This window comes from Perognathus longimembris, chromosome 3 (genome assembly GCF_023159225.1).
Source record: "Perognathus longimembris pacificus isolate PPM17 chromosome 3, ASM2315922v1, whole genome shotgun sequence".
Taxonomy (NCBI): Eukaryota; Metazoa; Chordata; class Mammalia; order Rodentia; family Heteromyidae; genus Perognathus; species Perognathus longimembris.
In genome coordinates this window covers 80,283,617-80,298,440 of record NC_063163.1, presented here as the reverse complement: position 1 = coordinate 80,298,440, position 14,824 = coordinate 80,283,617, and the positions used below count along the sequence as shown (strand labels likewise).

Genomic DNA, 14,824 nt, shown 5'->3' with positions numbered 1-14,824 from the left:
AAGATCCTTTCCCGTATTGTTGGCTGTCTTTCTGTTTTGGTGGCTATGTCTTTAGCTGTGCAGAAACTTTTTAATTTGTAGTAGTCCAATTTGTCGAGTCTTTCCCCTATTTGTTGTGCCCCTGGGACTCTATTCAGGAAGTTCCTTCCTGTGCCTATAAGTTCTAGCGTCTTTCCTACTCTGTCCTTCAGTAGTTTCAGGGTTTCAGGTCTGATGTTGAGGTCCTTGATCCATTTTGAGTTGATGTTGGTGCATGGTGATAGGCTTGGGTCTACTTTGAGTTTTCTGCATATGGCTGCCCAGTTCTCCCAGCACCAGTAGTTGAAGAGGCTATGTTTATTCCATTCTATGTCTTTAGCTCCTTTGTCGAATATCAGCTGACTGTGGTTTTATTTCTGGATCTTCAATTCTAATCCATTGGTCTTCAGATCTGTTTTTATATCAATACCAGGCTGTTTTTGTTATGATGGCCCTGTAGTAGAGCTTGAAGTCTGGTCACTCCTGGCTTTTTGATAGTTAATTGGAGATATGAGTCTCATCGACTTTTTCCCCCAGGTTTACTTTGAACCTAGATCCTCAGTTCTCAGCTTTCTTAGTAGCTAGGAGCACAGATGTGAGTCACCAGTGCCTGGCTGGGCTGAGGAACTTGAACAGCCACTGCCCACCCTCCAAGAGCCCCTCCTGGTATTTGGTTTTTGTTGGTTGATCTGGAGTCACAGGCTAGATTAGGAAGGCTTCTGACTTTGTCTTGTAGTAATTCAATCTGTCATTAGGGCTGCAAACAGTCTCCAAAGAGAAGCTAATTGGAGATTTTGAGAGTATTTCAAATAATAATTGCAGTGTTTCTTGTCCCAGTGTTTATTCAGAGCCATGGGCTAAACTTGAGTACTTGCTGTGGTCTCCCTCATAGCAGGGACAGGAGGACATTGCCCCGTTGAGAGATGGGAATGGATTCAGGTATTTCACCCACACCCCCAAGCAGGGCTTGGGGGCTTAAACACAAGTCTGAGAGTCAGACTGTCCCTTAGCTTTTTCTGCTCTAGGCTAGTGCTCTACCACTCAAGTCACAGCTCCACTTCTGGCTTTTTAGTGGTTAAGTGAAGATAAGAGTCTCACAGAAGGCTGGGAATGTGGCTTAGTGGTAGGGTGCTTGCCTAGTGTGCATGAAGCCCTGGGTTCAATTCCTCAGCACCAAATAAATAGAAAAAGCAGGAAGTGGTGCTGTGGCTCAAGAGGTAGAGTGCTAGCCTTGAGGAAAAAGACCAGGGACAGTGCTCAGGCTCTGAGTCTAAGCCCCAGGACCGGCAAAAAAAAAGAGAAGAAAAGAAAAGAAAAAAAGTCTCAGACATTTCTGCACAGGCTGGCTTTAAACTGTGATCCTTAAATCTCAGTTTCCTGAGTATCCTAGTAATACAAGTAATACTGTACAGCTGGCTCTCTCTTTTTTTTTTTTTAAAGAAAGGAGATGGAGGGCTGGGTTGTAGCTCAGTGGCAAAGCCTAGCAAATGTAACGCCCTGGGATCAATCCCCAGTACCAAAAGAGAAAAGAAAAAAAAGAAGGAGATGGGCTGTTTATGCCTATAATCCTAGCTACTGAGGAGACTGAGATCTCAGGATCAGGATCACAGTTTGAAGCCAGCCCTAGTGAGAATGTTCGTGAGACTCTTATCTCCAATCAACCACCAGAAAACTGGAAGTCAAGCTGTGGCTACAAGTAGTAGAGAGCTAGCCTTGAGCAAAAAATGCTCAGGGGCAGTGCTCAGGCCTTGAGTTCAAGCCCCATGACTTACCAAAAAGAAAAAAAAAGAATTGGGACTTTTCTTACATATCATGGTTCTAAATAGACAAGCATGACAGATTCTGGGCTAGCCCATCAGTGACTCCATTTCTGGCTTTGAGATGTGACTAGCACTCTCAGGGCCAAGGTACCTTTTGTTGTTTTGAGACAAAGTCTGGCCATGTAGTTCAAAATCCTCCTGCCTCAGCCTCTTGGGTATTGGAATTACAGATGTGCACCACTACACCTGTCTGAGTCCTGGTGTCTGCATCCCCAAAGTGGAAATGACAGTATGTCTTCTAGCATCTCTTGGATTTCCCAGTCACATGGTAGAAATGAAGCGGGGGCAGGGGGGGGGGCTTCTAGAGCTGTCAGCCGCCATCACTGCCTTGACTGGAGCCAACCGCACATCCAGCTGTGCACTTAAAATACACTTGGTGTTGTGCCAGTGGTCTATACATAGGTGTTGATAGCTCTGAATATGTACATGCAGTTAATGTGAAGTCTTTTTTTGGGGGGGGTCTGTTTTATGAATCCTTACAAGATGGTGGGCCATTCCCCATTAACATATAAATTGTGTAAATCTAGATCTGCAAAGGTTGCTAGAAAGGTATTTCCATTTTTGGACAAATTTCCTTTAACACACCCCGCACACACAAAAAGCCCCAAAATCCCAATCACTTTTTTCCTCTGAGTCTCTTCCTGTAAGCCATTTCTGTCATTTCATAAACTCACCTAGGGTGTCTGCTCAGATGCCACCCCAAACAACGGAGGCAGCTTCGCTGGGGCCTTGGCCAGCATGCCTTGTTGTGGTGCTTTTACTTGAGCAGTCACGTCTCTCACAGCAAGGGATCCTGAGATGCAGGTGATTCCAGGCCACCCTGGGGGCCAGAGGGCAGGAGGTGTGGCCAGCAGAACATGCAACTAGAATGTGCCCATGGAGCTCCCGCGCACTCTCTGCTGTTTCAGGTCATCACTGTGTCAGCTCCTTCCCCACTAGCAATGCCGTTCTTGCCTTACCAGTTATAAACGTATCACCTTTGCTGTGGGAAATCATTCTGGAAAAGATAGAAAAGCATGAAAGTTGTTTTCCAGGATGGTTCAAAAACTGTAGCTGGGGGGCTGGGAATATGGCCTAGTGGTAGAGTGCTTGCCTAGCATGCATGAAGCCCTGGGTTCGATTCCCCAGAACCACATAAACAGAAAAGGCCGGAAGCAGACAGTGTGGCTCAAGTGGTAGAGCACTATCCTTGAGCAAAAATAAGCCGGGGACAGTGCTCAGGCCCTGAGTTCAAGCCCCGGGACTGGCAAAAAAAAAAAAAAAAAACACAAAAAAAGAAACCAAACAAAAATGTTAGCTGGGTGTTGGTGGTACACACCTTCAAATCCAACACTGGGAACACTTTTAGGCCAGGATTTTTAGGACCAGGATTTTTGAGGTCAGCCTGGGCCATCTAATGAAGCCTTCCCTCAGAAAAACCACATACAAAAATAATGTTTTGTGCCATGAGTGCCGGCCCTGTAGCCAGAAACCACCTGCAGCACACCAGCTTTGCTGGGTATGTCTCTGTGTTGCCTGGAGGGAGGGCAGGACAGCCCCTCGGAAAGGATTTGGGGTGGTTTGGAGAAGGGTCTTTGCTCTATGTTGGATGCTGTTGACGGTGGCTAATTCTGTGGCTGGATCTCGGCGATTCCTCTGAGAGGTGGGAAGATGAGACTGGCGAAACCCACCATTGGCAGAGGCTGCTGAGACTTGCGTTAGCCAGATGAAGGGGTGTGGCTTTGTGTTTTGAACACTGTGCATGTTTTCTGGTATGTGTTCAGACACGATTGTGGGATGGTCTTGTTTTTGTCTCGTGACAACACAGCCCCAGCATGGCCTTGTCTGATGGTGAAGTCCTGGAAAATTGTTCTAGGGAAAGGCCAGGCTCAGCCTTGGCTATCGGATGCTTTTCTCTTTCTCAGTGCTGGGCCCCAGACATCTCCTGCTTTAGATCTTTACAGAATCATTCATTCTAAAAAACGATTTCTTGGGAGTATGTATGCAAGTGTCAGTCTCTTTCCCATGCCTGCTTAGCTCAGACATTTCTGTGTTTCTTTCTTCTCTCCCTCTCCCTCCCTCCTCCACTCCCACTCTTTCCCTCCTTCTCCCTCCTTCCTTCTTTCTTTTGTGATGGTCCTGGGGTTTGAACTCAAGGCCTGGGCACTGTCCTTGAGCTTTTTTGCTCAAGGCTAGCGCTCTACCACTTGACTTATAGCTTCACTTCTGGATTATTGGTAGTTAATTGGAGATAAGAGTCTCACAGACTTTCCTGCTGGTTGGCTTCAAAATGTGATCCTCAGATCTCATCCTCCAGAGTAGCTGGGATGACAGACAGGAGTCACCAGTGCTCAGCTCTGTGTAGCAGTGCTGTCAGATTGCCAAAGGATCTTGTGTTTTGGAGTTTCTTGTTTTTGAGAACTTCTAGGAGTTTCTGTTTGTGCATAGAAACTGACCTGTAGGAAATGTTGGGAGTGGGAGCTGGATCGCATTTAACATTATAAAAGTGTATTTTACCCGAAGTTAAGTGCAAAGAGGGTGCCTTGAGTTTTCATGGTGTGTGGCGGGGGTAGGGGGTTGGAGGTGGTTTATTCTGGCACTGGACAGAAAGGAAGTTCTTACAGCACAAGAGTTCACAGCTAACTTGTGCCTTTCTAGGTGAGGCGAAACTGTCTTGAGTGGGGTTAGCTCCCCTGGCTACCGGGGTTGTTGTCCTCCTAGCTTACATGGTTTCCTGGACTCTGATGTCAGAGCTTTCCTGGGTTATCAACATGAGAAACAAAAGTTTTAAGTTTTAATTACCAGGGACTGAACAAACAACCCCTGGGGGCCAAATGGAGCCCACTGACTGAAAGGACACCGGCTGAAGGGCTGAAAGGAGGCAGGCTCCATGTGCTGACCCCATCTTCTCCCCTGGCAGGAAGAGATGTCAGGAGAAAGCGTGGTGAGCTCAGCCGTGCCAGCGGCTGCTACCCGCACCACCTCCTTCAAGGGTGCGAGTCCCAGCTCCAAGTACGTGAAGCTGAACGTGGGCGGAGCCCTGTACTACACCACCATGCAGACGCTCACCAAGCAGGACACCATGCTCAAGGCCATGTTCAGTGGGCGCATGGAGGTGCTCACTGACAGTGAAGGTAAGTCGCCCTACCGCCGCCATGGCCCGCTGTGGCAGGGTGCTGGGTGCACACCTGCCACCACTCTGCATGCCCAGGACCTGCTTGTCAGCTCTGAGGGTGAACACCAGTGGGGCTGCTGTACATACAGATGGCCTCTCAGTAGACAAGGAGGCCCTGCCAGTCCTGGGGAGACTAGATCTACTCTGGGAGTGCTTGGGAAAGAAGCAACATTGGGGTCTGGGCCTGATGATGGGTGGGACTTAGTTGGATGGGGACTCGTTAGAGTCTTCACTAAGTTGACTTAGCTGATTTGCTATGTGACTTTGAGAAGAGGCTTCCTTCCTCCAGGCCTCGGCCTGCCTCTCTGAAATGGAGGTGAGTCTAGCTGCCCTAGTAGTCTCCTTTTAGTTCCCTGACTTGTGATGCTCAGGCCTTGGGAGACATGTGCTTCTCTCGCTTCTCTCCTAGCACGGGGTCCTGACAAAGACTACTAAGCCTGAATTTGAGCCCAGCTTCCTACTTAGTCACCAGTAGTCTTAACCAGGTGGCTTAGTGCTCAGTGTCACATTTTTCTGGTATGGTGAAATGGGTGCAGTGGTTCCACCTCATCTATTCAGTGCCTCTGTGTGTCATGCACACACATGCATACACACACTCTTCCTGTGGAAAGTCATGTTCATAGAAGGCAAACAGTTGTTTAAAGCACCCTTCTGGAACAATCACAGAGCACTGGGCAGGGTGGGGCCCCACCTTTACCTGGTGAGCTAATGGCAGGCCTTAGGAGGTGTAAACATCCCTTTCCTTCATTCCTTGGCCCTCCATTGCTTGGGACCCACCCTCTAGGGAGCTTTGGGAGAGTGGTGAGTTTTGACTTATGCCAGAGCTTGGGGCCATAAGCCTGGAGGGTCACATTGCACTCTCTAGTTTGGCTGCCAGCGAGTTAGGGTATTTTCCCTCTGAGTTCTGGAGCAGGCTGGACTGCAGGCAGAGGCTCTGCTCCCTGGTGCCCAGGTTTTGGTCAGGCAGTGGTTAAGCGTGATGAGTGTTTTATGAGTGGGAGACTCCCCTTTGCAGTGTAACCCCACTACCCAGGGGGATTTGTGGAAATCAAGACAATGGCCCTCCAGCCACAGAAGGAAGCAGATATTATCTGAGATCCAGGGATTGTTGGGGTTTTTCTTCCTACCCAGTCCAGAAGAGCAGGTGAGTGGCTTTGAAGGCTAAGTGGAGGCCTCTTCCAGAAAGCCCCCACCCAGTGGCCTAGTACCATAGCAGATGTCCACCGAGCTGGACAAAGAGTACACATGCACACCAGCAAGACTACGCCTGTTCTAAATCCCTGCTAAACTATGGCCTTTGCCCAGTGCCACTGGCACCTCCGTCTCTGGGAAAACAGTGTGGCCACTGACATGCTGAGTGTGTGATGTGTGTCCCATCGCTTGAACTCCAGCCCCCCCCCCCCCCTTCTTTCTCAATTTGAACAGCCCATGGTATGGCATTAATGTAATCCTCTGGGAACCCCACATGTGGTGGAAGCGGACTACCATTCCGCTGAGGAGCTGGACTTCAGAAATACTTTGTCCAGAGCTACACCATAGGGCTAGAAAGTGTGAAGCTGCTGGCCCCTAGGTTTTGCTGCCTCTCAGCTGTCTGTGGGCACTGGGGCTGCATCACCTGAGTGTGTGGCAGCCTGATGGGTCAGTCCCGGTTTTCTTCTTTGTCCTCTCTTAGTGGTGAATGGGAAAACCTTGCAGAGTTAGGAGGTTGAATGAAAGTACTAGAAAGCACTTGGCCCTGCTCTTGGCTGTTGATGACCTGCTCCTCCTACCTGGGGCAGCTCGAAAAGGGATATCACTGAGACCTTCAGAGGAGGAACTGTGGATCCACGTGCTGCTCTGCAGATACGGTGGCAGTGAGCAGGCCTTCCCTGGCTCCTCCCCAGAAATGTCTGGTTTTTATAGTGCTAGAAGTATGTGTCTGTGCGCACACACACGAGGACTGGGGCTTGAATTCAGGCCCTGGGCGCTATCACTGAGCATTTTTTGCTCGACTAGCACTCTGTCACTTGATACCTGTACTTCTGGCTTTCTGCCTGAGTTGGCTTTGAACCCCAATCCTCAGATCTCAGCCTCCTGAGCAGCTAGGATTATAGGCGTGAGCCACCAATGTCAGATCTTAGTAGAATTTGTTCCTGAGCCATTGTCAACATCATGGTTGGTCCCATGGATTTGTATCACACGGTTTGAAATAAGAATTAGGATTCTCTTCATCACTGGCTTGGAGTTTTTTTCCTGTAGCTTGATATACTGCATCTCCCTCTTGCATGGTTTCAGGTTGCTGGATAATGCTTTCAGAATTAGAGAGTACACAAGCTAGAGCAAAGCAAACTTGCTCTCTCCCCCCCCCCCACCCCCCAGTCCTGGGCCTTGGACTCGGCCTGAGCACTGTCCCTGGCTTCTTTTTGCTCAAGGCTAGCATTCTGCCACTTGAGCCACAGCGCCACCTCTGGCCTTTTCTATATATGCAGTGCTGAGGAATCGAATCCAGGGCTTCATGTATGTGAGGCAAGCACTCTTGCAACTAGGCCATATTCCCAGTCCCAGACTCGCTGTTTTTATGATAAGCACATTCCCCTCAAGTCACTCAGAGAAAGCATAAAGCGTGTCCTCTCCTGTACCTTGCCTGTTGCCTCTGTCCCTTCCAGGAGCGTCTCCTAGTCTCACTTGGGGGTTATGAGTAATCTTGTCACTCAAAGACTTTGATACTGGCCCCCAGGTCTCAGCCCAGAGAGTCAGGTATGCTGGGACCTCTGGGCCTCAAGAGTTTTCCAGGTGTGTAGCATGTGGCTGAGGCTCTGGACCCCCAGGGTGGACCTTTCTAGGTATTGTCTGCCACAGTTGTATGTGCCCCGGAACCATGTCCTGGTGCTGTGTCTTTGAACATTTCATACATGGTGCTATATTGTGTGCATTCTTTGCTTATTTAGCATGGTGCTTGTGCTTAGGACCATGAATAAATATCTCAGACATTTCCCTGTGGTAGTATTCCATTCTAGAAGCACAGTGCCTCTGTTGGAGCCATGCATGGTTCCTGACCAGACAGTTTCTAGTGTCCCTATTCAGGAATGATAACCTTCCCAAATGTTCTCCCTGTACCCAGGTGAGTCTCTCTAGGACACTCATTCCCAACCTTTGCCACACCATGGCCACACGCGCGCACACATGCACGCATACACACACACGACCCTATTTTACTTTATTACGTGAGGAAACTTAGGAACAGGTCCCACCCTGCTACCTCAGGGCCCCAGCATTAAGGTTTTCCCTCCAGCCCCATCCCACCCCCGAATGCTACATTGGTTTATTCCCAACAGGCAACCAGGGCATAGCATCTTCCAGCCCCCGGCCCCACCCCTGGTCCCTGTTGGTTATGTCAGCTTATACTCACAGTGGTCTGGGCTTTTGCCATTATTGGGTGCTGTCAAACCTTTTAGCTATGTGGTTACCCTTTGGTACTCCAGAATCTAAGTTCTGTGTCCTGTGGGAGCAGGAAACGTTTTCCTCCCTATTTCTCCCTACCTTTAGTCTGCTATACTAAAATAAATCCTTGCTTAAAACTGTCAAAGCAGGGGCTGGGGATATAGCCTAGTGGCAAGAGTGCCTGCCTCGGATACACGAGGCCCTAGGTTCGATTCCCCAGCACCACATATACAGAAAACGGCCAGAGGCGGCGCTGTGGCTCAAGTGGCAGAGTGCTAGCCTTGAGCAGGAAGAAGCCAGGGACAGTGCTCAGGCCCTGAGTCCAAGGCCCAGGACTGGCCAAAAAAAAAAAAAAACAACAACAACTGTCAAAGCAGGGCTGAAAATAATGGCCTAGTGGTAGAGTGCTTGCCTTGTATACACAAAGCCCTAGGTTCAATTCTTCAGCACCACACATATAGAAAAAGCCGGAAGTGGAGCTTTAGCTCAAATGGTAGAGTGCTAGCCTTGGCCAGGCAAGGAAGAAATCAAGCTATCCCTATTCACAGATGACATGATCTTATATCTGAATGACCCAAAAAACTCAGTCCCCAAACTCCTACACCTAATAAACCATTTTGGCAAAGTAGCAGGATACAAAATCAATCCACAAAAGTCAGCAGCTTTTCTGAACACCACAAATATACAAGCAGAAAAGGAAATTATGGAAATAATTCCTTTTACAGTAGCCAAAAGAAGAATAAAGTACCTAGGGATCAACCTAACCAAAGATGTGACAGACCTATTTAATGAGAACTATAAAAATCTAAAAAGGGAAATCAAAGAAGACACAAGGAGATGGAAAGACCTCCCATGCTCATGGGTAGGCAGAATCAATATAGTGAAAATGGCCATATTGCCCAAATTGTTATACAAATTCAATGCAGTCCCCATCAAAATCCCAGCTACATTCTTCACTGAAATAGAGAAAGCAATCCATAATTCATATGGAACAGCAAAAGACCTAGAATAGCCAAAGCAAAAAAAGCAATGCAGGAGGTATCACAATACCAGACTTCAAGCTCTACTATAGAGCCATCATAACAAAAACAGCCTGGTATTGGTATAAAAACAGACCTGAAGACCAATGGATTAGAATTGAAGATCCAGAAATAAAACTGCACTCTTACAGTCAGCTGATATTCGACAAAGGAACTAAAGACATACAATGGAAAAAACAGAGCCTCTTCAACTACTGGTGCTGGGAGAACTGGGCAGCCATATGCAGAAAACTCAAAGTGGACCCTAGCCTATCACCATGCACCAAGATCAACTCAAAATGGATCAAGGACCTCAACATCAGACCTGAATCCTTGAAACTACTGAAGGACAGAGTAGGAAAGACGCTAGAACTTATAGGCACAGGAAGGAACTTCCTGAATAGAGAGAGTCCCAGGGGCACAACAACAGTTAGGGGAGAGACTCAACAAATGGGACTAATACAAAATAAAAAGTTTCTGCACAGCTAAGGACATAGCCACCACACTAGAAAGACAGCCAACCATATGGGAAAGGATACTTACCAGCACAGCAACAGACAAAGGCCTAATATCTCATCTACAGAGAACTCAAAAAACCAAGCCCCTCCAAGCCCAATAAACCAATTAGGAAATGGGCAAAGGAGCTAAAGAGAGACTTCACAAGAGAAGAGATAAAAATGGCAAAGAAACATATGAGGAAATGTTCAACATCCCTGGCAGTAAAGGAAATGCAAATAAAAACAACCCTGAGATACCACCTCACCCCAGTTAGAATGGCCTATACTCTGAACTCAGGCAACAACAAATGCTGGAGGGGGTGCGGGCAAAGAGGAACCCTTCTCCATTGTTGGTGGGAGTGCAAATTAATACAACCACTTTGGAGAACAGTATGGAGGTTTCTCAAAAAACTCAACATAGACCTACCCTATGACCCAGCCGTACCACTCCTAGGCATCTATCCTAAACAGCAAACCCCAAGATATCAAAAAGACATTTGTACTTCCATGTTTATCGTGGCACAATTCACAATAGCCAAAATATGGAAACAACCCAGATGCCCCTCCACAGATGAATGGATCCAAAAAATATGGTACCTATATACAATGGAATACTACATAGCGATTAGAAATGGTGAAATATTGTTATTTGCAGGGAAATGGTCAGAACTTGAACAAATAATGTTGAGCGAGACAAGCCTAGAACACAGAAAACAAAGGGGCATGATCTCCTTGATAGATGACTGTTAAGGAGGGGGAAGGGGGAGACAGTAGAGACCAGGTCTGTGAAACCAAAAACTTCTTGTCAAATGGTATATCCCACAGGTTGGCAGCGATCCTACATTATGTAACTAAAACTAAACAACTACTCAACATATAAAGGTCAAAAATAGACCTCAGTGGATCACAATAGGTCAAAAGCTATGTATGTACGTTCATATAAGACTATTGTTGACATATTGTCTACTTTCGACATTACATTTAAAGCCCTAGGCGAATTTTCTTTGGCATAGGCCACGTGGCTACTCTATATCTTCTTGGTACACTGTGTATTGTATATATGTCTACCTGACCTAGGGATGGGAAAGAAAAACAGGGTGTAAGATATCACAAGAAATGTACACACTGCCCTACTATGTAACTGTACCCCTTGTGCACAACACCTTGTCAAAATTTTTTGTTTAATTAATAAAAAAAAAAGATGGAAAACATGCAACCTATTAAAAAAAAAGCCAGGGACAGTGCTCAGGCCCTGAGTTCAAGTCCCAGGACTGGCAATAAACAGAACAAGCAGCAAGAAAAAAAAACTTTCAAAGCAGCAATAACAAAAAAATGAGACAATAAAAAAAATGAGACGTACTCCCTGGCTTTATGTCTTGCTCCCTAATTTCTAATATGCATCTTTTTAAGAGTTTGTTTGAGTCTCATTTTTAAACTTCCTGGTGGCATCTTGTTTACACATTTCTTTTGCTTCTTGCTTTGCAGAAGTGCAGTCTGGATCCTATTTCTTTGTGGTTCTGGGTTACAGATACATTTTCCCAATCTGATATCTCCCCCTGCCCTGTGTGTGTGCATGTGTGCATGTGTGTTTGTGTCTCTCTGTCTCTCTTACCAGGGCTTGAACTCAGGGCCACAGATCTCACTACGTTTTGTTTTTTTTTTTTCACTGACAGCTGGTACTCGTAACAAGCCTCCAGCCCAGCATATATGCTAGTTAACTGGCTATTGACTCTCTCAGAGGCTTACTGTCTTGGACTTGGCCTCAAACTGTGATCCTCAGATCTCAGCCTCCTGGGTAGCTAGGATTGCAAGCCTGGGCCATTGGTGCCTGACTTGCTCAACTTTTTTAATGGTGCCTTTTTCCCCCTCCCGGTACTGGGAATCAAACTCAAAGCCTCCCTTATTTTAGGCAAGTGCTAAACCACTGGGCTATACCTTCAGCCTGTATTTAGGCCTATGATCTACGTTTGTGTTTTTTTTTTTTAACCTAGAAGACAGTTGACAGTATCTAAAAGATACTTTTGGTTGTCACAGCTAGGGAGTGGCATTGAGTCCAGGAGTGATGTTGCCTCACTGGTGGAAAGCCCCCTTGACAAAGTTATTCAGGGTTTAGATCCATAGTCTCTAGTCAGAGATCCTGACCTAGAGATGAAGTCTCGGGAATGAGGCAGGTTCCTCAGATTTGCATTTGTATCAAGTATTTCAGGTCACTTTTAAGGTCAGGAAAGTTTATACAACAGTTATAAATAATTTGTATGGCAAGGAAAGGCCTACAGAAGCTCCCTGGAGGGAGAATAGAAGGAAAAGGACATCTGGACCTCCCCAGAGAGGAGATAAGTGGTGTGCTTTCATGGCTGGCAGGAGGTGAGCCAAGTGATCCAGCCCCCAAAGCAACCTTCCCCCTTGGGGTCCTCACCGGCCCTCCTCCTGCTCTGTTCTCAGCAGGCATGATCAGATGCCCAAGACTGGCCTTGGGCTCTGTGCCATCTGTGCATTCACCTTCTGGCTTTGTGCCAGCCCTTTCTGAGGGCATTTTGGAAGAGGAGACTGCTGGACAGGGAGCTTGAGTGAAGTACTGATGCATGTGCAAGTATGTGGCAGAGCAAGTTTGTCAACCTGGGCCCCAGCTCTCCTGGCCGTGCTGTGGGAGTCCTGGGCCTGCCCAGCCTGCTCCAGCCCATCCGCAGTGGCCAGGGGCTCCGTGGCAGCGGGATGGCCACCCCACCAGCACGGAGTGCTTGATGTCCTGTTGCTGTCCTACATACAAGCATCAAGCAGTTCTTCAGGGATAGATTCCTGCTTTGAAAGCAACCAAAATATTTTAAAGCCTGAATAAGTAAAACCTCATGGAGAGCGCAGCCTGCGCCTTTGCCCTTATTTGTCCAAAGTATGATTCCTTCACCACAAGCATTTCCTGGCCACATTCTTGATCTGGAGCCCAGTGTCACTGTCCGCCTATTAGTTTATGGAAACTCTGGGCTGTCGCCTGGGGTCCTTGTTCTCCACCCTCTCCCCCAAGTTGGTTTTACCTGCACCAAAGGCAGAACATGGGCCAGGGGTGACTTGGCCACCATGTTTCTTTAAGCCTGGGTTTCTTATTGTTGGTGGTCCTGCCCTCCTCACTTGGGCATGTCACTGAACCTCTGTGGGACCCTTTTATTTGCTGAATTGCAGAAAATGAGCCTCCCCCAAAAGAACAGCAGGGAACTGAGCAGTGGAAGTCTTTCCACCCCCTGGCACCCTTGGGAGAGCACGGGCTGCAGGCTGTTGTCTGCACGCCGAATTCTGCTTGCATGTGCATTTTACTGGCTTGACCATGGCTTGGTGACATTTTAAGTCAGTTTACTGTCCTTTAAAGATGAGATTCACAGAAATCTGAGTTTCTGCCATTGCTTGGAAGGTCCGAGTTTGACAGCCCTGGACCCACATTCCTATCCAGCTACTGTGGCTGGCCAGGGGGAGCCGGCCTTGGGGGCAGGGCATGCTCCCCAGCCAGCCTCCTCCTCAGCCCAAACTCACTTCAGCTGCTCACAGCCCCTGCAGGCATCTGAGTTGTGTAAGATATTAAGATGCTGTGTCAGATGTGGAAAGCGGTGGGGAAGGAGAACATCTGGAGGTCACTGTCGGGCGCTGTGATCTCCCGGGCCTGTGAAGGCCTCTTCCTTCCTTGTAGCCAGGGGTGGACTTGCCCAGTCCGGCATTTTTCTTCCTGTGAGACTCAGGAAGCCAGAGTAGAGGAAGGCCACGCAGACTCAGAGAGGAACTCGGATGGGCATGGCTTCTTAGCAACTCCATTGTGATTACTACAAAGGAGAAAGCCTGGCCGTGAGGACTGGCAATGGGGCACTAAGGCAGGGAGAGGTGGCCAGGCTGTGAGTTGGCACATGAGGAAGGTACGTGTGCTGCTCTTGACCCGAGGGCCCAGTGCACTCAGGAATGCCCAGGTCCCTCCTCCTCCAAGTTGGGAGCAGAAGGGGAAGAAAAGGAATGAGGGGCACAGGAGATGCTGAAGCTCCTTGCCCATCTGCCTGGCTTCTGTATTCTCATTTTCTTTCTTCTTTTTGCCAGTCCTGAGACTTGAACTTGGGGCCTGGGCACTGTCCCTGAGCTTCTTTTGCTCAAGGCTAGTGCTCTACCACTTGAGCCAGTGCCACTTCTGACCTTTTCTGTTTATGTGGTGCTGAGGAATTGAACCCAGGGCCTCATGCATACTCACTAACCCCTAAGCCACATTCCCAGCCCATCTTCCCATTTTTTGTTGAGGTTGCTGGTCTGGTCTTTGCACCCCTTCTGTCTCTTCCCAGGCCCCAGTCCTGGCTCCTCCACCAAATATGCCATCCAGTGAACTTGCATTGTGGGAGAGGAATTTTGAACCCCTTCGGCGGTCTAGTACAGCACCACAGAGCAGGGGAGGCAGAGGGGATGCGTCCCCTGACCCCCTCCTGCATCTACTGTGTCTGCTTCTGTCCAGCAGCTAGGACATTTTCCTGCACCTAATAAACCAGGTCCTGCCTTCCCATGTTGACTGAGGGGCTGGGTGGCAGGGTCTTTGGTTCTCATGCTGCCACTAGGCAGGAAGTGCCTAAGAATAGGTGACTTCCTGTGTTGGTACTGGGAAACCTGAGGTGGCAGTCTGAGGACAAAACTAGGCTCCCTCATTCTCAGCAGTGAGGGTGAGCATGGTTGTGTACAGTGGGGGAGTACCCTTTCTCCTGGGGGTGTTTAAGGATACTACAGACATGCCTTTAGGCCCAGGGGGCCTGGAGTTGTTGGTGTGTCTAGTCCCCAGGACCTGTAGGCTGTAGCACCACTGCCTGGACATAGACATGTAGAGGTGCACCTACTCTCCCCTGGTCAGAGGAGGGGGTCAGAAGACAGCCCGGGGTGCGCTGTTCG

The 14,824-nt window shown here is 48.2% G+C and overlaps 1 protein-coding gene across 2 annotated transcripts in view; it reads left to right on the top strand.

The window, feature by feature from the left end:
- Kctd10 (potassium channel tetramerization domain containing 10) overlaps nucleotides 1–14,824 on the top strand; it is a 32,760-nt gene that overhangs the window by 6,303 nt on the left and 11,633 nt on the right. For both annotated transcript variants that reach the window (XM_048342790.1, XM_048342789.1), the window contains exon 2: nucleotides 4,738–4,951. In XM_048342790.1, the coding sequence (XP_048198747.1) occupies nucleotides 4,738–4,951 (214 nt within the window). The remainder of the gene's footprint in view (nucleotides 1–4,737; nucleotides 4,952–14,824) is intronic.